Source organism: Euprymna scolopes, chromosome 30 (assembly GCF_053919585.1).
Source record: "Euprymna scolopes isolate OS-2025 chromosome 30, ASM5391958v1, whole genome shotgun sequence".
NCBI classification, from domain to species: domain Eukaryota; kingdom Metazoa; phylum Mollusca; class Cephalopoda; order Sepiida; family Sepiolidae; genus Euprymna; species Euprymna scolopes.
In genome coordinates, this window is record NC_136511.1 from 73945532 (window position 1) to 73969890 (window position 24359).

Below are 24359 nucleotides of genomic sequence, written 5' to 3' on the forward strand. Positions count from 1 at the left end.
TTACATAAGTTTTTAATATAACTGTACACATATTTCTTTTTCTTCAAACAGGTTGATACTATCATGGATGAGTGCAAGGACATGTTCAATTTGAGACGAGAGATCTTCAATGCGAAAACAGAGTTTGACAAACTTGAAGCTTCAGATCAGCATGTAATTATTTTTCTTTTTATTATTATAGAAATGTTTTTCTTCAGTTGTTTATTATATATATATATGGACATGTCTGTGTGGAGCAACTACACAACCTGTGATCATAGCTCTCGTTGTTCTAGTCCAAAATTGTTGTTTGATTCTGTCAGTGCTGTAACAAAGGAATTCTTCTTCAAAACAAAAATCACAACTTCAATTTCAAAACAATTAACAGAGATTTATTTTCTTTAGCAGTCACAATGATACTTGTTTCTTTTAGCAACAGACTTGCAAAATGAGAAAGATTCCCCAAGTTTGACAGAAAGATTCCCCAATTTTGACGGAAAAATTCCCCGAGTTTGACGGAAAGATTCCCCTAGTTTGACGGAAAGATTCCCCTAGTTTGACGGAAAGATTCCCCGAGTTTGACGGAAAGATTCCCCTAGTTTGACGGAAAGATTCCCCGAGTTTGACGGAAAGATTCCCAAGTCTGACAGAAAGATTCTCAAGTCTGACAGAAAGATTCCTGAGTTCAACAAGATACACCTGAAGAAAGTCAAAGATTACATTGACCGAAACATTGTGAAAATAACACTCAAGATGAGAACAGTAGACAGAATAGTCGAAAAAATATGAATCCATTAAAAATATTATAGTTCCATCAAACATCAGTTTGTAAATCAGCTGATATTCTCTGAAAAATCTAATAGAAGACAAATATAATATTCAACTTAAAGAATTGATGTTGCGAAATCATTTGTGGAAATGCTAATTCCTGATATGTGTTGTTATGCTTATTTTCCAAACAGACAAAAGATGGGCGAGCTAAGCGTAAACTTGTACGCAACTACCTGGAATATTATTATTACCTGATTTGTTTCAATGCTTATTTGGCAGAACAGGTGAGTCGATATTCATTTGTTTTAATCTTAAACTACGATGAACAAAAAAACATAAATCAGGGAATGATCATTGAAGTTATTTATCTTCCTATCATAGCTGGTAGATGTGACACAAGGTTTGAAAAGTGGGATTAAAGAGCAAGCATCCTAGAGGAAGAGCACTCTGGCCTTCAAAAAAAAAAAAAATGCCTGGGCACCTCTGTCAACATTTCCTGGCAGGAGTGCCTCAGGCAAATATGTGGTGAAAGTAATGGAAGATGCTACTCACACAAGCGGGAGATTATGTTCAGCCTGTCAGGTGACAGGATCATGGAAGGAAAAAACAAAAAAAACTTTAGTTTGTACAAAGATCATTTATATACGTATGACATTAATGTGTGTATGAGAGGAATAATGATTATAAGGATTGTAAATTGGAGAGATCAGGGAGTCAAGTTTTTGGCAGCCAAGAAACAGCATAGATGTTAAGAGTTATGGCTTAAGTTAAGAGGGGTTGGTATGAATTGCTGTGTTGGTGAGAAAGGATTCTGATAACATATTTATTTTTTTAATTTAAAAAGCTAATAAACTAATCCCTTCCCAAAGTGATGAAGAAATGCCTGGGAGGGTGGACCTCCTAGAACTGCACAGGATTAACAACATACTGTAGTTAACAGGAAAAAGACATTTAAAAAATAGCCTAGATCATTGAAATATGTTTTTATTAATAATCTGGTCTCTTCTTCTAAATGCAATCTTCATTTCCAATTCAGAAGGGTTTTGTATTAACAGCGTTCCTCTTTGATTGTCGGTCACATCTGATAATGACAGATGTATTTGGTTTATTTTGCTTCCGTCAAAGTTTTCAGAAATCAAGGGGCCCACTACCTGGAGCTAACACTTTATATCAGTATGAGATACATAGATATTCGAATGTTCCATTAAAGTTCTTTATCTCTCAAACACTGAGTTAGTAAAGTAGTTGAAAACGTAATTTTCCTCTCCCCAATTAGCCATTTTCATACGTTGTAGTATATCTTTCATTTTGGTCTCTTGGTCTTACTGGATTCCAGGACCAAAATTCATCTGTTCTTTAGTGGGGGTTTCATATTAAAGTGCTATGATGGAGTATTCATATTGGGCCAAGATCAAAGTGTAGTACATGTCAATAAAAAATGTTTTAAAAATTGGGAGTTAAGTAGGATGTCCCCCAGTATGAAAGGGTGAATGTGGTATTATGGTGAAAGATACTAGCTGGGAGAAACTTTTGATTTTGTTTAGTTCTGGAGTGACAAGGATGACCAACGACACCCACAATCCCCCCTTTTGAGTTGGCCATGTGCCTAAGTTTTTTGTTCATTGTTGATTTTCAATGTATTTTTAACATGAATAAAGGATTTAATATCTCAAAGTATAGTATCTGCTGGACCAGATACTGTAAGCAAAGACCATATGTGGGGGAAACCCCACATATAAGACTTTGGTCAATGTAGGGGCAACCCTTCATACCAATTGTCACTATCCAGCTCCCCTAATCCCCGGGAAGTTGGTCCCCATTTCCCCTTCACTCCTCACTTTAAAAATTGGCCTTGTGCCTAATTTGCTCAGTGGGGAGCAAATAAATACCTCAAAGTGTAGTATCTGTTCCGACAGATACTGCAAGCAGAGACCCTATGTGGGAGCAACCCTTCAGATAAGACCTTGGTCAATGTAGGGGCAACCCTTCATACCAATTGTCACTATCCAGCTCCCCTAATCCCCGGGGAGTTGGTCCCCATTTCCCCTTCACTCCTCACTTTAAAAATCGGCCTTGTGCCTAATTTGCTCAGTGGGGGAGCAAATAAATACCGCTTTCAGGACAAGATCAAAGTGTAGTATCTGTTCTTCAGATACTGCACTTCAATTTCTTGTTCTCTGTTAGTGGAGGAGAAATCCTTCACGACTGAGACAATTTTTATTTTTGTTCCTTTTCTCCACATTAAAAAACGACCCTGGTGTCTAACTCTGTCCCGTGGGGAGGCATTGTAAATAGGAACAGTAGTGATGAGAGGGAGAGAGAAGAGAGAAGACATTTATACATATACAGTTCTGTTCTGTTTTGCTTGGGACTTCATATATAGATACTATATAGATACTGAGGGTGATAGATGCACATATTTCTTGTAACGCATATAGAGAGGATGAGAGATACATATTCTTAGGAGGGTTATGCAATGTTCATAAGATGTTTAACACATTAGCTTTTGGGTGTTGAAAGATGACACATGAACAACAGTTTTACAAAAACACAATGATGATTGTGTTTCATTGGTCGAATGCTGATGACGTCAGGAATTCAAATTTGGATCTACATGGTTTACCTTCTTCGCCTCTAATGCCAACTTGGCCGATCAACTCTCTCCGACCAACTCTGCTGACTGTTCTGCCTCAACTGCCCTGATCTGACTAACTCTAGCTCCTATATTGAGAATTCCCCTTTTGCTATGACGTCAGAAGTGTGTTTCCCAAACGTGCCCAATTCACGTGGCTATGCACACGTTTTTCCAAACACACTTTTGACAACAAAGAATTCTCAACTAACCTATTTTTTAACAATGTATTTTTTATTTGTATTGTACATTCTTTTTAGCTGACATTTTTAATATTCAGTTTTGTAAAAGAATAAACAATCAATTCTTTTTACGATATAAACAATATCAAACTATTTTATGATAGAATTTAACAATAGGCCTTTTTAACATTCTGATTTCTAACATTCTATTTCTTAACTTACAAGGTTCGAGTCTTGGCTTATCCTAATCTCATTTTCACTTATCTAATGTTCTTATTTACATGGAAAGGGGACAGCCCTTTTTCCTGTAACACATCTGGTGGAGTATCCAGCTCCATGTTGCTACTTGAGGTAACATCACTTGGAGAAGGTGCACCATTCCCCATAAAAGCTATGTGAGAAGATCTTATTTCAGCTAATGTGAGTTAGCCATAGTGAGGAGATCTTATTTTGGGCAGCGAATACTATGTGATTTTGAATATTTGGTCGGGGTTTACTTCTAGGGAAAAGTATCCTCATGCCAGGTTGTTTTGACAAACCCCTGTACAGGGAGACTTTACACGCTTGAGGATAGTGTCTTGTGTTCTCATATAATTCTACAGTCCAATCATTGAACCACACGTTTTGTAATAAGCAATACTAATTCAAGTCGAATGCTATTAAGCATGATTTGCTTGAAAATGTTTTTATATAATTATCGAAGAAAGGGAACCTTTTTCAATTGTTGTCCAGAATTCAACGTAATAAAAAAAATACAGGAAAATCTTTATTATGTATCCATCATCTATATATATAAAAGGCAAAAATCGGTGTGTATGTATGTATGTATGTATGTATGTATGTATGTTTGTTTGTAACGCTAAAACTTTTGAAAGACGGAACCAGAGTTGACAAATTTGGTATCATATTGCACCTTGATCACCTGGATGACAAATATCGAAATTTCACGTCAAACGGACCAGTAGAAAGGGGTCAACTGATCGTTTTTCTCCTAGGGGGGCCCCCCAAAAAACCTGTCATTTTAACGTTATTCAATACGTGTCACGTGACGTGACGTCAGCTCAAACTTTTGACAGACACAACCAAAGTTGACAAATTATGTATCATATTGAACCTTGATCACCCGCATGACAAATATCGAAATTCCACACCAAACGGACCATTAAAAGGGGGTGAACTGATCATTTCTCTCCTAGGGGGGCCCCCCAAAAAACCTGTCATTTTAATGTTAATATTACATAATCCAAAAACGCTTAGTCATGTCACGTGACGTGACGTCAACATCCAGTAATGGCGAACAAATGTAAACAAACACTTTGTTTTACCGATACTTTTGTAATTTCTCTTCTGCTTTGTTCTAGAGATTATTAAACTCCATGAAAATGTCTCCAACGTATTTAACTGGTTAAAAATAGTATTTATACAAGAGTTTTAACGAAAAATATCAGGAAAAAATGTACAGGAATAAAAAAAAATTCAGCTTTCAAAATATTCGTCGATAAAAAAACCGATCTTTATATTTACGCTAGCCATTTTGTATATTACCACGTGACCTGCTATCTCTTAAACTGGAGGGGGGGATCCACTTGAATCCAACAAAACCAGTAATTTTTTTTTTCTATTATATATACAGCATTTTCTATAAAATTAAGTGTAGACTTTATAATTAAAACAAAAAATGTTATTCATACTAAAAAAAAAAAACGCTTAGTCATGTCACGTGACGTGACGTCAACATCCACTAATGGCGAACAATTGTACCTATTTACTATGCCTCCCCACGGGACAGAGTTAGACACCAGGGTCGTTTTTTAACGTGGAGAAAAGGTACAAAAATAAAAATTGTCTCAGTCGTGGAGGATTTCTCCTCCACCGAAAGAGAACAAGAAATAGAAGTGCAGCATCTGAAGAACAGATACTACACTTTGATCTTGACCAAAAGGCCAAGAATGCGAACAATTGTAAATAACAACTTTTTTCACAAAACCAACACCGTCTTTCTTTTTTTTCTCTCTCTTTCTCTCTCTCACCCACTTACTCTTCCCTCTCTCTCACCCTCTTTCTCTTGACGTCACACCACTGTTAAACTGTGGGGGGGGGAACACATTCCCAGGCATTATCTCCTATAGATGCACATTTTATTAGAAATTCAGCTTTCAAAATATTAGACGATAATAAAAATATAAAACCAACACCCTCTTTCTCTTTTCTCTCTCTCTCACCAACTTACTCTTCTCTCTCTCTCACCCTCTTTCTCTTGACCTCCTACTACTGTTAAACTGTGTGTGTGGGGGGGGGGGAAGAGGCAGCTTGAAAACCAACAAAAACAGTGCACAGTTTCCCAAGCATTTGGGGTGGGAAGGGGGGGAAGAAGCCGAGCGCACAGTTTCGTGTGAGAGAGAGAGAACAATTCTCAACCTATATACTCAACAAATTTTTTATCTACAGATTTGCAAGTTTGTATATAGGGTATTCAGACATATGGAAATATATCTAGCATAATCTATCTATTATATCTATAAAAGTGAAAATGTGTGTGTGTGTGAGGTAGCCAGAGAGAGAGAGAGAGAGAGAGAGAGAGAGAGAGAGAGACAACAATTCTCAACCTATATATTCAATACATTTTTTATCTACAGATTTGAAAATTTGTATATAGGGTATTCAGACATATGGAAATATATCTAGCATAATCTATCTATTATATCTATAAAAGTGAAAATGTGTGTGTGTGTGTGTGTGTGTGTGTGTGTGTGTGTGTGCGTAAGAGAGAGAGAGGACAATTCTCAACCTATATACTCAACGTATTTTTATCTACGGATTTTAAACTTTGTATATAGGGTATTCAGACATATAGAAATATATCTAGCATAATCTATACATTATATCTATAAAAGTGAGAATGTGAGTGTGTGAGAGAGAGAGAACAATTCTCAACCTATATATTCAACAAATTTTTTACCTACAGATTTGAAAATTTGTATATTGGGTATTCAGACATATGGAAATATATCTAGCATAATCGATCTATTATATCTATAAAAGTCAGAATGTTTGCGTGTGGTTGTGTGTGTAAGGTTGCGAGAGAGAGAGAGAGAGAGAACAATTCTCAACCTATCTATTCAATAAATTTGTTATCTACAGATTTGACCATTTGTATATAGGGTATTCAGACATATGGAAATATATCCAGCATAATCTATCTATTATATCCATAAAAGTGAGAATGTGTGCGTGAGAGAGAGAGAGAGAGAGAGAGTAAGTACAATTCTCACCCTATATATTCAACATATTTTTTATCTACCGATTAGAAATTTTGTATATAGGGTATTCAGACATATGGAAATATATCTAGCATAATCTATCTATTATATCTAGAAAAGTGAGAATGTGTGTGAAAGAGAGAGAGAGAGAAGAGAGAGAGAGAGAACAATTCTCAACCTATATATTCAACTAATTTTTATGTACAGATCTGAAAATTTGTATACAGGGTATTCAGACATATGGAAATATATCTAGCATAATCTATTATATCTATAAAAGGTAGAATGTGTGTGTGTGTGTGTGTGAGTGAGTGAGTGAGTGAGTGAGAGAGAGAGGGAGAGAACAATTCTCAACCTATATACTCAACAAATTTTGTATCTACAGATTTGATAATTTGTATATAGGGTATTCAGACATAAGGAAATATATCTAGCATAATCTATCTATTATATCTATAAAAGTGAGAATGTGTGTGAAAGAGAGAGAGAGAGAACAATTCTCAACCTATATATTCAACAAATTCTATCTTTACAGATTTGAAAATTTGTATATAGGGTATTCAGACATTTGGAAATATATCTAGCATAATCTATTATATCTATAAAAGTGAGAATGTGTGTGTGAGAGAGAGAGAAAGAACAATTCTCAACCTATATACTCAACAAATTTTTTATCTACAGATTTAAAAATTTGTATATAGGGTATTCAGACATATAGAAATATATCTAGCATAACCTATCTATTATATCTATAAAATGACCATGTGTGTGTGTGTGAGAGAGAGAGTCAGAGAGAGAGAGAGAACAATTTTCAGCTTGTGTGTGTGTGAGAAAGAGAGAGAGAGAAAGAGAGGAAGGAAAATTCTCACCCTATATATTCAACAAATTTTTTATCTACATATTAGAAAATTTGGATATAGGGTATTCAGACGTATGGAAATATATCTAGCATAATCTATCTATTATATCTATAAAAGTGAGAATGTGTGTGTGAGAGAGAGAGAAAGAGAGAGAGAGAGAACAATTCTCAACCTATATATTCAACTAATTTTTTATCTACAGATTTGAAAATGTGTATATTGGGTATTCAGACATATGTAAATATATCTGGCATAATCTATGTATTATATCTATAAAAGTGTGAATGTGAGTGATGGAAAGAGCAAAAAATTCTCAACCTATATAACCTATAAAAGTGAGAATATGTGTGAGAGAGAGAGAGAGAGAGAGAACAATTCTCAACCTATATATTCCACACATTTTTGGGCACAGATTTGGAAATTTGTATATAGGGTAGGCAGACATATAGAAATATATCTAGCATAATCTATCTATTATATCTATAAAAGTGAGAACTTGTGTGTGTGTGTGTGTGTGTGTGAGAGAGAGAGAGAGCAATTCTTAACCTACATACTCAACAAATTTTTTACCTACAGTTTAGAAAATTTGTATATAGGGTATTCAGACATATAGAAATATATCTAGCATAATCTATCTATTATAACTACAAAAGTTAGAATGTGTGTGTGAGAGAGAGAGAGAGAACAATTCTAAACCTATATATTCAACAAATTTTTTATCTACAGATTTGAAACTTTGTATATAGGGTATTCAGACATATGGAAATATATCTAGCATAATCTATCTATTTTATCTATAAAAGTGAGAATGCGTGTGTGTGAGATAGCGAGAGAGAGAGAGAGAAAAAGAGAGAGATAAAAATTCTCAACCTATACATTCAACAAATTTTTTATCCACAGATTTGAACATTTGTATATAGGGTGTTCAGACATATAGAAATATATCTAGCATAATCTATCTATTATATGTATAAAAGTGAGAATGTGTGTGTGTGTGAGAGAGAGGACAATTGTCAACCTATGTATACAACAAATTTTTTATCTACAGATTTCAAAATTTGTATATTGGGCATTCAGACACATTTCAATATATCTGGCATAATCTGTCTATTATATCTATAAAAGTGAGAATGTGTGTGATAGAGAGAGAGAGAACAATTCTCAACCTATATACTCAACAAATTTTTTATCTACAGATTTGAAAATTTGTATATAGGGTATTCAGACATATGGAAATATATCTAGCATAATCTATTATATCTATAAAAGTGAGAATGTGTGTGTGTGTGTGTGAGAGAGAGAGAGAGAGAGAGAGAGAGAGAACAATTCTCAACCCATATACTCAACAAATTCTTTATCTACAGATTTTAAAATTTTTATATAGAGTATTCATACAAATAGAAATATATCTAGGATAATCTTTCTATTATATCTATAAAAGTGAGAATGTGTGTGTGTGTGAGCGAGAGAGAGAGAGAGAGAGAGAACAGTTCTCAACCTATACATTCAACAAATTTTTATATATAGGGTATTCAGAAATATCGAAATATATCTAGCATAATCTATTATATCTTTAAAAGTTAGAATGTGTGTGTGTGAGAGATAGAGAGAACAATTCTCAACCTATGCACTCTACAAATTTTTTATCTACAAATTAGAAAATTTGTATATAGGGTATTCACACATATGGAAATATATCTAGCATAATCTATCTATTATATCTATAAAAGTTAGAATGTGTGTGTGAGGTAGCCAGAGAGAGAGAGAGAGAGAGAGAGTAAGAACAATTTTCAACCTATATATTCAACAAATATTTGATCTACAGATTAGAAAATTTGTATATAGGGTATTCAGACATATGGAAATATATCTAGCATAATCTATCTATTATATCTCTAAAATTGAGAATGTGTGTGTGAGAGAGAGAGAGAGAGAGAACAATTTTCAACCTATATACTCAACAAATTTTTTTATCTACAGATTTGAAAATTTGTATATAGGGTATTCAGACATATGGAAATATATCTAGAGTAATCTATCTATTATATCTATAAAAGTGAGAATGCGTGTGTGTGTGAGAGAGAGCGACACAGAACAATTCTCAACCTATATATTCAACAAATTTTTTATGTACAGATCTGAAATATCACATTTGTATAGAAGTAGAAATCTTGATACCTACTCTGATACCTAATAAAAGAAAGGACACTCTTTAGGGCGGATTTTGATTATAACAAGTCACTAATTAGAAATTATAATAAACATTCTAATAATTTAAGAATTTTACCAAAATAAAATTGCATGGTAATCACCCAATTTCTGCCACAAAATTTTGATTGGCAGAACTCATAAACATAAAATATATATTTTCTAATTTCATCTTTTTTTTTCTTTTTACATAATCTGGTTTGATGTTTTCCCAAATATTCAAATCACTATATTTTGCTGCTTAATATCAAATACAGCAACTGAGTTATTTTTATGCATCAAACAATTACATTTTCTCATTCATCCAAACTAATCACTGAACATCAATTTCATATTTTCTTCACTAAAATATTACTGTGCTTGATGTCATCAAGTGGAGCGGATCATTTTTTTTTCATTTGTTCACACATTTTTCCAATTTATATATATTTTAAAGATTCTTAGCCTATGTCATTGCATACCAATCTGTTTATTAAAAGTTAAGGTTCACTGTAAACACATATGTTACACCAAAATAAAAACGCTTCAGATAATGTCTTGATATTCAATTCAGTTTCTCACATGACATCTTATGAAGTTAGTAGAAATGTTACAGACTTTTGAATCTCAAACACTTTCAATACTGTGCACTGATATTTTCTTTTTTGCAATATAAGCACATTCATGATTTTTTTTACAAACGTTAAAAACTTTCACATTGTGTAGCAATATACTGAAACAATTATAAAAATATTTGTTTTTATTTTGAATGATGCAGGGCATCTGAAGAGAGATTTTTCTAACAAAATGAAAGTATAATTTTTAGCAATAGGTATCTAGGAAAAGGCCACTACATATGTTATAAGTTCCAAATTTCCACAACCTGGCAAATACTGGTACATGCTAGCAAATTTAGATTTGCAATTACAAAATATGATTCTAATTTTTTCCTTTGCTCTTTATTCTAACACTACACTATGTTTACTGTGTTATTTCGCTACAGTTGATATTGTGTAGAACAATAAGAAAATCATAGTGAACAATGCATTCAACAAAATTTCACACACATTTCTAGATACCTATATCTAATAAGTTCAAAAGAAAGGACACACTTAGGGAGGTATTTTGGTGGTCAAGTCACTAATAAGAGATTAGCTGGTTTCCCGGCATAGCCCAGGATATAATAAAGATTGACTGAAATACATGTTCTAGCTGGTTTCTAGGCGTTGCCAGGGATGTAATATAGACACATTATGTTGTATATTACCTGTTCTCTTCTCCCTAAGGTAAAACAATTTCATATACATGCTGTAAATTACCTATGCTAGGGATAAAACATGAACAATATCAGTCCTAGGGTAGATAAAACAAATAATACATAGAGATGAAAGATTCCTCTCCCCTAAGAATCAAACATATGTTCAATATCTGCTTTTGTTTTTTCATTGTTTATACGGTCCCGAGCAACGCCGGGTAGCCCTGCTAGTCTATATATATAAAAGGCAAAAATCGGTGTGTATGTATGTATGTATGTATGTATGTTTGTTTGTAACGCTAAAACTTTTGAAAGACGGAACCAGAGTTGACAAATTTGGTATCATATTGCACCTTGATCACCCGGATGACAAATATCGAAATTTCACGTCAAACGGACCAGTAGAAAGGGGTCAACTGATCGTTTTTCTCCTAGGGGGGCCCCCAAAAAAACCTGTCATTTTAACGTTATTCAATACGTGTCACGTGACGTGACGTCAGCTCAAACTTTTGACAGACACAACCAAAGTTGACAAATTATGTATCATATTGAACCTTGATCACCCGCATGACAAATATCGAAATTTCACACCAAACGGACCATTAAAAGGTGGTGAACTGATCATTTCTCTCCTAGGGGGGCCCCCCCAAAAAATCTGTCATTTTAATGTTAATATTACATAATCCAAAAACGCTTAGTCATGTCACGTGACGTGACGTCAACATCCAGTAATGGCGAACAAATGTAAACAAACACTTTGTTTTACCGATACTTTTGTAATTTCTCTTCTGCTTTGTTCTAGAGATTATTAAACTCCATGACAATGTCTCCAACGTATTTAACTGGTTAAAAATAGTATTTATACAAGAGTTTTAACGAAAAATATCAGGAAAAAATGTACAGGAATAAAAAAAAATTCAGCTTTCAAAATATTCGTCGATAAAAAAACCGATCTTTATATTTACGCTAGCCATTTTGTATATTACCACGTGACCTGCTATCTCTTAAACTGGAGGGGGGGGGGGACCACTTGAATCCAACAAAACCAGTAATTTTTTTTTCTATTATATATACATCATTTTCTATAAAATTAAGTGTAGACTTTATAATTAAAACAAAAAATGTTATTCATACTAAAAAAAAAAAACGCTTAGTCATGTCACGTGACGTGACGTCAACATCCACTAATGGCGAACAATTGTACCTATTTACTATGCCTCCCCACGGGACAGAGTTAGACACCAGGGTCGTTTTTTAACGTGGAGAAAAGGTACAAAAATAAAAATTGTCTCAGTCGTGGAGGATTTCTCCTCCACCGAAAGAGAACAAGAAATAGAAGTGCAGCATCTGAAGAACAGATACTACACTTTGATCTTGACCAAAAGGCCAAGAATGCGAACAATTGTAAATAACAACTTTTTTCACAAAACCAACACCGTCTTTCTTTTTTTTCTCTCTCTTTCTCTCTCTCACCCACTTACTCTTCCCTCTCTCTCACCCTCTTTCTCTTGACGTCACACCACTGTTAAACTGTGGGGGGGGGAACACATTCCCAGGCATTATCTCCTATAGATGCACATTTTATTAGAAATTCAGCTTTCAAAATATTAGACGATAATAAAAATATAAAACCAACACCCTCTTTCTCTTTTCTCTCTCTCTCACCAACTTACTCTTCTCTCTCTCTCACCCTCTTTCTCTTGACCTCCTACTACTGTTAAACTGTGTGTGTGTGGGGGGGGAAGAGGCAGCTTGAAAACCAACAAAAACAGTGCACAGTTTCCCAAGCATTTGGGGTGGGAAGGGGGGGAAGAAGCCGAGCGCACAGTTTCGTGAGAGAGAGAGAGAACAATTCTCAACCTATATACTCAACAAATTTTTTATCTACAGATTTGAAAGTTTGTATATAGGGTATTCAGACATATGGAAATATATCTAGCATAATCTATCTATTATATCTATAAAAGTGAAAATGTGTGTGTGTGTGAGGTAGCCAGAGAGAGAGAGAGAGAGAGAGAGAGAGAGAGAGAGACAACAATTCTCAACCTATATATTCAATACATTTTTTATCTACAGATTTGAAAATTTGTATATAGGGTATTCAGACATATGGAAATATATCTAGCATAATCTATCTATTATATCTATAAAAGTGAAAATGTGTGTGTGTGTGTGTGTGTGTGTGTGTGCGTAAGAGAGAGAGAGAACAATTCTCAACCTATATACTCAACGTATTTTTATCTACGGATTTTAAACTTTGTATATAGGGTATTCAGACATATAGAAATATATCTAGCATAATCTATACATTATATCTATAAAAGTGAGAATGTGAGTGTGTGAGAGAGAGAGAACAATTCTCAACCTATATATTACACAAATTTTTTACCTACAGATTTGAAAATTTGTATATTGGGTATTCAGACATATGGAAATATATCTAGCATAATCGATCTATTATATCTATAAAAGTCAGAATGTTTGCGTGTGGTTGTGTGTGTAAGGTTGCGAGAGAGAGAGAGAGAACAATTCTCAACCTATCTATTCAATAAATTTGTTATCTACAGATTTGACCATTTGTATATAGGGTATTCAGACATATGGAAATATATCCAGCATAATCTATCTATTATATCCATAAAAGTGAGAATGTGTGCGTGAGAGAGAGAGAGAGAGAGAGAGAGAGAGAGAGAGAGAGTAAGTACAATTCTCACCCTATATATTCAACAAATTTTTTATCTACCGATTAGAAAATTTGTATATAGGGTATTCAGACATATGGAAATATATCTAGCATAATCTATCTATTATATCTAGAAAAGTGAGAATGTGTGTGAAAGAGAGAGAGAGAAGAGAGAGAGAGAGAACAATTCTCAACCTATATATTCAACTAATTTTTATGTACAGATCTGAAAATTTGTATACAGGGTATTCAGACATATGGAAATATATCTAGCATAATCTATAATATCTATAAAAGGTAGAATGTGTGTGTGTGTGAGTGAGTGAGTGAGTGAGTGAGAGAGAGAGAGAGAGAGAACAATTCTCAACCTATATACTCAACAAATTTTGTATCTACAGATTTGATAATTTGTATATAGGGTATTCAGACATAAGGAAATATATCTAGCATAATCTATCTATTATATCTATAAAAGTGAGAATGTGTGTGAAAGAGAGAGAGAGAGAACAATTCTCAACCTATATATTCAACAAATTCTATCTTTACAGATTTGAAAATTTGTATATAGGGTATTCAGACATTTGGAAATATATCTAGCATAATCTATTATATCTATAAAAGTGAGAATGTGTGTGTGAGAGAGAGAGAAAGAACAATTCTCAACCTATATACTCAACAAATTTTTTATCTACAGATTTAAAAATTTGTATATAGGGTATTTAGACATATAGAAATATATCTAGCATAACCTATCTATTATATCTATAAAATGACCATGTGTGTGTGTGTGAGAGAGAGAGAGAGAGTCAGAGAGAGAGAGAGAACAATTTTCAGCTTGTGTGTGTGTGAGAAAGAGAGAGAGAGAAAGAGAGGAAGGAAAATTCTCACCCTATATATTCAACAAATTTTTTATCTACATATTAGAAAATTTGGATATAGGGTATTCAGACGTATGGAAATATATCTAGCATAATCTATCTATTATATCTATAAAAGTGAGAATGTGTGTGTGAGAGAGAGAGAAAGAGAGAGAGAGAGAACAATTCTCAACCTATATATTCAACTAATTTTTTATCTACAGATTTGAAAATGTGTATATTGGGTATTCAGACATATGTAAATATATCTGGCATAATCTATGTATTATATCTATAAAAGTGTGAATGTGAGTGATGGAAAGAGCAAAAAATTCTCAACCTATATAACCTATAAAAGTGAGAATATGTGTGAGAGAGAGAGAGAGAGAGAGAACAATTCTCAACCTATATATTCCACACATTTTTGGGCACAGATTTGGAAATTTGTATATAGGGTAGGCAGACATATAGAAATATATCTAGCATAATCTATCTATTATATCTATAAAAGTGAGAACTTGTGTGTGTGTGTGTGTGTGAGAGAGAGAGAGAACAATTCTTAACCTACATACTCAACAAATTTTTTACCTACAGTTTAGAAAATTTGTATATAGGGTATTCAGACATATGGAAATATATCTAGCATAATCTATCTATTATAACTACAAAAGTTAGAATGTGTGTGTGAGAGAGAGAGAGAACAATTCTAAACCTATATATTCAACAAATTTTTTATCTACAGATTTGAAACTTTGTATATAGGGTATTCAGACATATGGAAATATATCTAGCATAATCTATCTATTTTATCTATAAAAGTGAGAATGCGTGTGTGTGAGATAGCGAGAGAGAGAGAGAGAGAAAAAGAGAGAGATAAAAATTCTCAACCTATACATTCAACAAATTTTTTATCCACAGATTTGAACATTTGTATATAGGGTGTTCAGACATATAGAAATATATCTAGCATAATCTATCTATTATATGTATAAAAGTGAGAATGTGTGTGTGTGTGAGAGAGAGGACAATTGTCAACCTATGTATACAACAAATTTTTTATCTACAGATTTCAAAATTTGTATATTGGGCATTCAGACACATTTCAATATATCTGGCATAATCTGTCTATTATATCTATAAAAGTGAGAATGTGTGTGATAGAGAGAGAGAGAACAATTCTCAACCTATATACTCAACAAATTTTTTATCTACAGATTTGAAAATTTGTATATAGGGTATTCAGACATATGGAAATATATCTAGCATAATCTATTATATCTATAAAAGTGAGAATGTGTGTGTGTGTGTGAGAGAGAGAGAGAGAGAGAGAGAGAGAACAATTCTCAACCCATATACTCAACAAATTCTTTATCTACAGATTTTAAAATTTGTATATAGAGTATTCATACAAATAGAAATATATCTAGGATAATCTTTCTATTATATCTATAAAAGTGAGAATATGTGTGTGTGTGAGCGAGAGAGAGAGAGAGAGAACAGTTCTCAACCTATACATTCAACAAATTTTTATATATAGGGTATTCAGAAATATCGAAATATATCTAGCATAATCTATTATATCTTTAAAAGTTAGAATGTGTGTGTGTGAGAGATAGAGAGAACAATTCTCAACCTATGCACTCTACAAATTTTTTATCTACAAATTAGAAAATTTGTATATAGGGTATTCACACATATGGAAATATATCTAGCATAATCTATCTATTATATCTATAAAAGTTAGAATGTGTGTGTGAGGTAGCCAGAGAGAGAGAGAGAGAGAGTAAGAACAATTTTCAACCTATATATTCAACAAATATTTGATCTACAGATTAGAAAATTTGTATATAGGGTATTCAGACATATGGAAATATATCTAGAATAATCTATCTATTATATCTCTAAAATTGAGAATGTGTGTGTGTGAGAGAGAGAGAGAGAACAATTTTCAACCTATATACTCAACAAATTTTTTTATCTACAGATTTGAAAATTTGTATATAGGGTATTCAGACATATGGAAATATATCTAGAGTAATCTATCTATTATATCTATAAAAGTGAGAATGCGTGTGTGTGTGAGAGAGAGCGACACAGAACAATTCTCAACCTATATATTCAACAAATTTTTTATGTACAGATCTGAAATATCACATTTGTATAGAAGTAGAAATCTTGATACCTACTCTGATACCTAATAAAAGAAAGGACACTCTTTAGGGCGGATTTTGATTATAACAAGTCACTAATTAGAAATTATAATAAACATTCTAATAATTTAAGAATTTTACCAAAATAAAATTGCCACAAAATTTTGATTGGCAGAACTCATAAACATAAAATATATATTTTCTAATTTCATCTTTTTTTTTTCTTTTTACATAATCTGGTTTGATGTTTTCCCAAATATTCAAATCACTATATTTTGCTGCTTAATATCAAATACAGCAACTGAGTTATTTTTATGCATCAAACAATTACATTTTCTCATTCATCCAAACTAATCACTGAACATCAATTTCATATTTTCTTCACTAAAATATTACTGTGCTTGATGTCATCAAGTGGAGCGGATCATTTTTTTTTCATTTGTTCACACATTTTTCCAATTTATATATATTTTAAAGATTCTTAGCCTATGTCATTGCATACCAATCTGTTTATTAAAAGTTAAGGTTCACTGTAAACACATATGTTACACCAAAATAAAAACGCTTCAGATAATGTCTTGATATTCAATTCAGTTTCTCACATGACATCTTATGAAGTTAGTAGAAATGTTACAGACTTTTGAATCCCAAACACTTTCAATACTGTGCACTGATATTTTCTTTTTTGCAATATAAGCACATTCATGATTTTTTTTACAAACGTTAAAAACTTTCACATTGTGTAGCAATATACTGAAACAATTATAAAAATATTTGTTTTTATTTTGAATGATGCAGGGCATCTGAAGAGAGATTTTTCTAACAAAATGAAAGTATAATTTTTAGCAATAGGTATCTAGGAAAAGGCCACTACATATGTTATAAGTTCCAAATTTCCACAACCTGGCCAATACTGGTACATGCTAGCAAATTTAGATTTGCAATTACAAAATATGATTCTAATTTTTTCCTTTGCTCTTTATTCTAACACTACACTAAGTTTACTGTGTTATTTCGCTACAGTTGATATTGTGTAGAACAATAAGAAAATCATAGTGAACAATGCATTCAACAAAATTTCACACACATTTCTAGATACCTATATCTAATAAGTTCAAAAGAAAGGACACACTTAGGGAGGTATTTTGGTGGTCAAGTCACTAAAAAGAGATTAGCTGGTTTCCCGGCATAGCCCAGGATATAATAAAGATTGACTGAAATACATGTTCTAGCTGGTTTCTAGGCGTTGCCAGGGATGTAATATAGACACATTATGTTGTATATTACCTGTTCTCTTCTCCCTAAGGTAAAACAATTTCATATACATGCTGTAAATTACCTATGCTAGGGATAAAACATGAACAATATCAGTCCTAGGGTAGATAAAACAAATAATACATAGAGATGAAAGATTCCTCTCCCCTAAGAATCAAACATATGTTCAATATCTGCTTTTGTTTTTTCATTGTTTATACGGTCCCGAGCAACGCCGGGTAGCCCTGCTAGTCTATATATATAAAAGCGAATATGTGTGTATGTATGTTTGTATGTGTGTTTGTGTGTCCGCTAAAAACTTTCGACAGACACAACGAAAATTCACGAACTCGGTATCATATTGAAGCTCCATCCTTTGCACGAAAAATATTGAAAAATTGGCCAAAAACGTTCATTTTTTTCACCCCGAAATCGACAATTTTCGACAGGGGGATCAACAAAAACGGTCCTCTCGTGACGACGACCGGTTCTACACATGCGTCAGATGACGTCATGACCTGATTTACTTTAAATAGTTGAAGAACTGACTACATTTCATGTACGTCGCGTTAGCTCAGTTGGTTAGCGCGTTGGCTCATTATCTAAATGTTTTGGGTTCGAATCATGGTGTGAGATGTCTTTTCGATTATTTTAAAATTTACGTATTGGACCAGTGTTATTTAAGCCATTTTTCACGTAACGTTCGTTTTTTTTTTTTTTTTTTTTTTTTTTTTTTTTACTTCGTATCCACCGATTTTTTTAAATTTCAATATTGAAACAGGCTTATTTAAGCCATTTTTCACGTGTTTTTTTTTTTTTTTGTTTTGTTTTCACGTTCGTTTTTCTGTTTTCTTTTTTGTTTTTTTTATTTTTACATTTAACATCGTTCATTTGCCTTACGTTAGTTTTTTTTGTTTTTTTTCAATGTTTTGATTACCCCCCCCCCCCCTCCCGGCTAAGTTTTAACGTTCGTTTTTATGTTTTCTTTTTTTACTTTGCTTATAACAAACAAACCTGGTCATTGACCTCATTTGCTGTATAGCTATCGTCGTCGTAGTAACGCTCTACGACTTCCGTGCGGGCACCTGTCAATTTGGTTCCTACTTAAATAAATTCAAACATCTTTCAGTAACTCATTCTGGCTGGCCGAACGGTTCATGTTTTTTTCACATTTTATTTTCAAACTTCGCCTCAGGGCTTCGGGTCCCCCCCCTCTCCCCGGTTTCTTTTTTATTTAACAGCACACACACCTCCAAACACCCGGGCAACGCTGGGTACCCTCGCTAGTGAAATAATAAAGGAATAATAAAGGTCAGAGCGTTATGCATACTCGCATTAATGTCATATTCTTTGGATATACGGCTATTAAGGATAACCTGGATATTTTTTTTCAATAAGAAGGATTTAATCATCTATAATATAAATCTCACCTATCTGTTTAAATGTATGTATGTATATATATATATATATATATATATATATATATATATATATATATGTATGTATGTATGTATGTATGTATTTATGTATGTATGTATGTATGTCTGCTTAAAACTTTCGACAGAGGCGATAGATTTTTACAAGATCTGTAAGGTTTTGAAGCTTTACCCTTCAGACGACAAATATCGAAAAATTGGCTAAAAACATTAATTCCTTCACTCCCAACTGGGCACTTTTCTATAGGGAGGGGTCGCTTTTGTCGCCGATATTTTCAAAAGTTATCCCCTCTTTTCGATTGATTAGCGTTAATTTAAACCTTTGCCAGTTCCGGTTTGACGATGGATGCAACAGCAAAGGCATCACGATTTTTTTTCATGTTCTTTTCCTCCTTTGCGGTATGGGTTCGAGCCTGCCTTACCTACCTGCTACCACTTTTTTTTTTTTTTTTTTTTTTTGCTCAACACACACATCCAAACACCTGGGCAATGTCAGGCACCCAGGCTAGTTTTAAATAATTTTCATGCCAGTAATGACATATAATTTAATTTTTATGCAAAGACCTTCATGCCAGACCTTGTCAAAGGCTTTAGATATATCACGGTCTATTGCCCTAGCTTCTGTTGCCTTAGTACATTGTATTTGTGTTCAGAAATCATTGCTAGGATATCCACGGTCGAACAAGCTTTTCTAAATATGTATTATCAGTGAAAAAGAGGTTTAGCACGTACATGGTGCTTGACTAGGACTAGATTGATTAACGACTCAAAAATTTTATCAAAGGAGACTGATGGGGCGATAATTGAGCATGCCAGTTTTTTCACCAGAATGCGTGAACATTGATACTGCAGAGGCAATTTTACAAGGCACTTGTTGTAGATTGTAGAAAGTTGGTTGGTTGTTTTTGTTTTATGGCATATCAACCCTTTTCGGGTTATTTAATGCCGAATCCAAAGATTTTGTAGAAAATTTTTTTTAATAGAATATATTTGTTGTTTTCAAGTCGGTTTCTATTTAACCCATAGTTGGAACCCTAACAGGTACTACCACTCTGGGTCAGAGTGGACCTGGGAGCAATGGCAATTAAAGGGTGGCTCTACACTCCCTAAAGCCCACAAGCTGGGGCCTTACCATTGGATATAGTTTAAGGTCATATCCAAGACCCCCATTGAGGGACTTTTACCCTCTGCAGGGGGGAAGTCGGTGTATTCTAATGCCCCACCGACAGGGCCGATTATAGAAAAAACAGAAGCCCACTTAGCAAAGCATTTTATCTATAATACAAATCTCAACTGTCTGTTTAAATGTATGCATGTATGTATATTTGTATGTCTGCCTAAAACTTTCACAGACAGAGACAACGGATTTTCACAAAGTCAGTATCATTTTGAAGCTCGATGTTTCGGATGACAAATATTGAAAAATTGGTCAAAAACATCAATTCCTTCACTAGTTTTCTATAAATAGGGGTCGATTTTTTGCAAGCCATTTTTGCAAGTCATTGTCTCGGTTGGAGTGACTTTACCTAATTTTAACGTTCCAAACTTCCGGTTGCGTCATGAAGTAGCGGTAAGAAGTCAGATTTTCTTTCTACTTTCTTTTCCACCTTTGTGTCATGGGTTTGAGCCTGTCTGCCTTCTACAACCTTTTTTTTTTTTTGCTCAACACACACCTCCAAACACTCAGGCAACGCCGGGCACCCAAGCTAGTTGTTAATATATATATTAATAATATATATATAGTTATTAATATATATATATATATAGGGATAAAATCAGGCTCACATATCTTGGAGATGTTTGGGTATTTTGCGATATCCCAGATGTGGAATAGGATGATGATCAGATCATTGAGTGTGGCTTCTGTCTGCAAAGAGAAATTTTGGAGGAAGTACTCTGTAGGGTCTTGGAGCAAATCATCAATCAAGCAGTTCATCCTTCTCAGTTTGCTAGAAACAAGGTGTAGTATCTGTTCCGATGCTCTATTTGTCGTCTGTCATTAAAGTAGAAGTCTTTTTAGATTAATGCATTTATTTTTATTTTAATATAGAGTGACCCTTTTGGGGAGCTGGATTTTCCCCACATAAAAAAAAACAGCCTTGTGTCTAACTTTGCTCTCATGGGGAAGCAAGTAAATAAGAACAATTAACTTAAAATGAAAGAAACCATTTTTACTGTTGATGCAGTTTTTGGTGCTTGTGTATTATGATTGGATATTAAAAAAATGCATTCTAAGTGAAAACACTATTATGTAATTATATGTTATATTGAAATTCGTAAAAATTGCAAAAAATTGTGAAAAATGATTAAGTAGAAAAATAATTACAAGAAAAAAATAAAATTTATTAAAAAATGCAGTTTTATCAAGTTTCTTCTATTGTGGCTAATTCAATATGACAAACTGACTAATTTCCCTTGTGTTTACTTTACTGTTGCTTTTTCAAATGAGAAAATGGCAGATTGAGAATATACGAAAATAATGTTTTTTTTTCTATAATATTATTCAATCACCCAAACTTTTTTTCAATATTTACTCGAGTTATCTCCCTTTTCATTAGGTTTTCAATATTTACTCGAGTTATCTCCCTTTTTATTATTTTTATCACTATTTACTCGAGTTATCTGCCTTTTTATTATTTTCATGAATGTTTACTCGAGTTATCACCCTTTTTATTATTTTTATCAATGTTTACTCGAGTTATCTCCCTTTTTTTATTATTTATTTTTTTTCCCACTTTAGGTAAAGCAAAATTTCAGTATGACTTTCACTTCCTGGATGTTACAACGACCAACTTTATACCGCCTACAGGCCTTCCTTGATGTAACGCCACAGAAGCCACCTGACTTATTGAGAAGTTCTCTGTTGGTAAGTATAAATGAAAAATAACGTGTGCAGGAATACAAGCTTTAAATACTCTCCTGAAGTTGCTTCAGTTCTCAAAATGTGATGAGGCTCTCCTCTAAGACCAAATCTTTAATCTTTTTCTAAAGAAACTGTTTCCCTTTTCCTTCCAGATATGGTCAGCTATTCCACACTTTTCAATCTCTCCATTTACTATGGCTTTTCGATGTTCTTAGTTTCAGTGGACGATATGTTGCACCTTTGTAGTTTTCCACATTTACATAGGATTTCATATACACAGTTCTTAGTCATGATTTTTTCTGTAAGGGGCTTGACTCTCACAAGCTGACCATATCTGAAAGGAAAAGGGAAACCATCTACCATTATGGGACGAAGTAAAAATTGTAGACAGAGAAGGACGGTGGAGAGTAAGACGACTGAAAAAAGCAGCACATATGCTAGTAAGTAGACCTAGTATAGAATTTAATACAATATGGGAACCATTAATTATAAACAATAGATTATATATACAAGTAATAAGTAAAAAATATTAATATATTTAGATATATATACTAGCAAAAGTACCCGTCATTGACTGGGTTCAAAAACAGCCTACAGAAAATGGACTCTGATTTATGAAAGTATGATAGGTTATGAAAAGGAAGGGTAATAAAGTGATAGCTTTGAATTTGGGGGTATCAAAACCAAAGCAAAATATGATGAAAGTAAAAATAAAATAGATAAACCCCATAATTTATTATACCATACCTGTTCACACTGAACACTTATCACAATATTCTGTGGATCTATATTAAAAAACCTTGTTAAAATTTGTGGCATGATTTCCATTCTATGGAGTTCAGGTGCGTGCGAACGAACACCCCATAATTTTATTATGCCATATTTCTTCAAACTGAAACATAATTATCAAAGTATATTTACGCAGATAGATATGAAAAGTCTTTATTAAAGTTTGTGCCTATTTCCATTCTATGGAGGCCAGGCACGAACGCAGATCTCACAATTTTATTATACCATTCCTATTTAAGTTAAAACATACTTATCAAAGTATTATTATGTACATCTATATCAAAAACACTTGTAAACGTTTTTTTTTAAATTTTTTATTTCCATACTTTGTGGACCAGGCACGTATGCAGACCCTACAATTTTAATGAATCATCATTATGCCAAATCAAACATAACCATTCCTGTGTCTCGATACATCTTCTATCATTATATGCGATCAGTTTTCTATAATAGTCAACCATATAGGAGCCTATTCATGACCAGACACACACAGAGGCGTTCAGCTTTATATTATAGATATATATAGAGAGAGAGATAGAGATAGATATACATTAATATATAGTAATAATTAGTAATAATTAGTGATATTTGCAACTAAAATAAAAATAGGTTTAAGGCTCCTAAAATTCATACTAGAATTGTCTGCAAGGACTCGTGGTTAGAGTACTTGGAAAAATCAGTTGTAAAAAGTGATATTCTCCTGAAGATTGAAGGTTCAATCCTCAGCATGGGCGACCAAAAAATACAGTTGTGAATTACTTCGGACTTCTATCCAGTCATGGCAGGTGGAACAAGAGCACACTACCTTCGTGAAGTAAATAAATTCCGTGCAAATTCCTGAGTTCGACAAGATACACCTGAAGAAGGTCGGATGTTACATCGACTGAAACGTTGTGAAAATCACACACAAGATGAGAACAGTAGTCCGATGAATCTGTCATATCAAAGAACCTATTGTTGATTTTATACACAGGGTCCTTCTGCTTGTGCGGTGATAATACTTTTCAAATGTGCTTGTGATGTTATGCTTAATAAGGTGTTGATTTGGTTCAAAATCAGACTCTTCCTTCTTTAATCAGATTTTTTTTATTATTGATTTATGATTTTCTATACTTATCAAAGTCATTCTGATACAAAAACTATCTCAGAACACTCCCAGATGCATAAAGTATATTTGTGTGAAATTTCATAAAAAAATCGG

At 33.3% G+C, this 24359-nt stretch overlaps 1 protein-coding gene and 2 pseudogenes across 2 annotated transcripts in view; 1 reads left to right on the forward strand and 2 right to left on the reverse strand.

Moving 5' to 3' along the window:
- Window positions 1-24359, forward strand: part of LOC145254837 (paladin-like) — a 187788-nt gene that overhangs the window by 131689 nt on the left and 31740 nt on the right. For both annotated transcript variants that reach the window (XM_080113675.1, XM_080113676.1), the window contains exons 10-12: window positions 52-153; window positions 942-1034; window positions 22247-22372. In XM_080113675.1, the coding sequence (XP_079969801.1) occupies window positions 52-153; window positions 942-1034; window positions 22247-22372 (321 nt within the window). The remainder of the gene's footprint in view (window positions 1-51; window positions 154-941; window positions 1035-22246; window positions 22373-24359) is intronic.
- On the reverse strand, window positions 5387-5520 carry LOC145255022 (U2 spliceosomal RNA; annotated as a pseudogene).
- Window positions 12392-12525, reverse strand: LOC145255023 (U2 spliceosomal RNA; annotated as a pseudogene).